A 2,506-nucleotide genomic window follows, 5' to 3' on the forward strand; every position below is an offset into this window, starting at 1 on the left:
GTTGGAAAAGGAGCTTAATATTGATACGTTCAACCTTGGGTCTTCAGGGGCCCCTCGGTCCGGCATCACCTGGTGGTTTTATCGCTATTGAAAGTACTTGAGCGAGTGTTTGCATTTGATGGCGGCAGAAACAGCACCTTCAATATCCTTCCCCAGGGATGGCTTTGTCTATTGAGGATGGGATTCCAACTCGCTTCCTTCTTGTATCATCAGAGCTGGTCCACACACCGTGTGCTAATCTTAGAAACCATTTCATGAACATGCGTACCGCAACGCCACCCACCAAACACCCCCCCCCCCCCCCTCCTCCCCCTCCTCCTTCACCCGCCGGCTGTCCTTCCCAGGTATTAACCTATCACACAAGAATTAGGAATATCATCCGAGACTGATACTAGAATTCTCAAAGTGATTTGAGATCAAACTAAAACAAAAATCATGAATACGGTCAGTTTCTCAGGTTTTGAAACGTAACAAACTTCGTTCTGATTTCATACATGGTCACATAGTCAGCTATGGCTCACATCAAATGAAAACCGTGATTTATGCATTACAATTTAGTGTACGCTTCGGGAATGGCTGAGCTGTTGGAGAAATGTGATGACATGTTCTGCTGGATAACCCAAAAAAACAGGCCCCTGAAAAACCATCTTAGACTGAATGGGAGAGGTTGGTGTTTGCGGCTGATCAATACGGTTGAGAGGAGAAGCTAAATTGTCAAGAGAATGGCACCTATAATTCTCCTCTGCTTGTATATCCGTAGCAGCAGAACCAGGAACATTTATGAGCGGTCCGTGGTCCTTACCCGCGACGGCGTAAAATGGACACCGGCTCGTAGCTAGCAATGGTCTCAGTTTCTGCAGCCATGAGGCTGAGACGGATGAATGCTCCGGGGTAGCCCGGTTATAATCTGCCAACTGCGTACTTCCAGTAACGCCATTCTGACCAATAATTGCAGCAGATGAATCTCTGGGCTGCTGGGCAACGGTTTGAGAGATTGGAACATGGATTCCCCAAGGTCTACTGGCCGACTCGCCTAATCGCACGTCCCGTAGCGATCTATCAAAACAATCATCACCCTGTTCCTCATCCTCCTTCTCCTTCAGCCGCTCACCATGTTCTCCTCCATGGCAAAGTGGCATGGCCTCTACCTCTGTGGATTCAGCATTGACATCCTTCGCCCATTTCTCTATCCTTCCAATGGAAACGGACGGTGCAGCATTTGGTCTACCGGGTTCTTGGGTTGAGGGGAGATAAGGTTGATGGTAAAGACTAAGTCCCTTGATCATATTTACCATGTCACCATATTTCTCGTCGAGTTGGCGGATGCTCTTAGCGTCTCTCTGATATCGTTGAATACAGATGGTATGACTGCGAGGGATTCTATGTTTGTTTTTTTGGAAATACTTAGCCACTTCCTCCGGAGAGTGGTCATCTAGATACCTAATCGGACACCTGGGAGCAGCGTCCTGTATCAAGGGAGAGGGTGTATCCTGGAGAGCTTCAGCTTTGATAGGGTCAAGGTCTTGTGAGCGAAGATCTGAGCTCGGGTCCATGAAATTAGATGCAGTCAACGCCTTTTGGAATTGCAAACAGACAGTGAAGGTTACCTTGCACATTTTTAGCAGTGGAATCGTGTTCGAGGGGACAGCTGGCTTTCGCGTGGACCATAGGAGGGTAAGTATTGTTATTTTGATTGTACTCATTTTGAGTAACAAATTTGTCGGCCAGGATTCTGTAGGCTTCAAGTCCCTTGGCAATAACTTCTAACTCTGAAGGTGTGATGTAGCCAGCCTGTTGCCCATCATAAATCCATCTTGTATGGTCCGCAGATGCATCGTAGTTGGATGGTTGAAAGGGCATAGGCGATATCATTTCAGCTATTTCTGCTTTTGCAGCAGAGCAACTAGTTAGCTGGTTGGCAAGGTTCAAGTACTATTTTATCATGACATTAGCCCAAAGGAACCGTGGTAGTCGGTGCAATAAAGTAGAGATCAAGTATATGCGAACATCAGATAATACATGCAGATGATTCAGTCACTGCCGCAAAGATGTGGCTTCTGATCTAGAGCTAATTAAAGTTCTCTCATCATGTAACGCAAGAAACAAACAGAGGGAATGAAGAACAAAATAGAAAAGAAGAGACAGATACCTCATCATAAGCAAATTGAAGTCTATTTGATAACTCTCTTTCTTGCCATACTAGCTTCTGAATTAGTTCTATAAGGGTATCAAAGCCTTCAGCCAGGGCTATCACCGCTTTGTTTTGCTCGTCCTGCGTCGTAGTTTGAGAGAGAGACATTTGATGAATCCGAGGAATTAAGGTTGTTGACAGTAGTGCATTCAGTGGAAAGCGAACTAAGTCCTATTGATCAAGGATGTTATTATTGTCCCCTGCAAAGAAGAGCAACGTTTGTCCAGAATTTAAAGGAGAGAAAAAGAGAGGATTGAAAGAAGCTGAGCGTGTCAAATTTTCGGCTGGAAAAACTTTCGGTGGGGCAGGCCCGGA

The 2,506-nt window shown here is 45.8% G+C and overlaps 1 protein-coding gene across 1 annotated transcript; it reads right to left on the reverse strand.

Moving 5' to 3' along the window:
- Positions 1-84: 84 nt before the first annotated feature.
- HCAG_02129 (predicted protein) lies at positions 85-2,299 on the reverse strand (the record flags this gene model as incomplete). The annotated part of the gene is made up of 5 exons (XM_001541908.1): positions 85-168; positions 269-336; positions 803-1,537; positions 1,608-1,932; positions 2,201-2,299. The coding sequence occupies 5 exons, from the start codon at positions 2,297-2,299 to the stop codon at positions 85-87; spliced, it is 1,311 nt and encodes a 436-aa protein (XP_001541958.1).
- Positions 2,300-2,506: the final 207 nt, after the last annotated feature.

The sequence above is a fragment of the Histoplasma capsulatum genome, genomic scaffold (assembly GCF_000149585.1).
Source record: "Histoplasma capsulatum NAm1 scaffold_2 genomic scaffold, whole genome shotgun sequence".
In the NCBI taxonomy this organism is placed as follows: Eukaryota; Fungi; Ascomycota; class Eurotiomycetes; order Onygenales; family Ajellomycetaceae; genus Histoplasma; species Histoplasma mississippiense.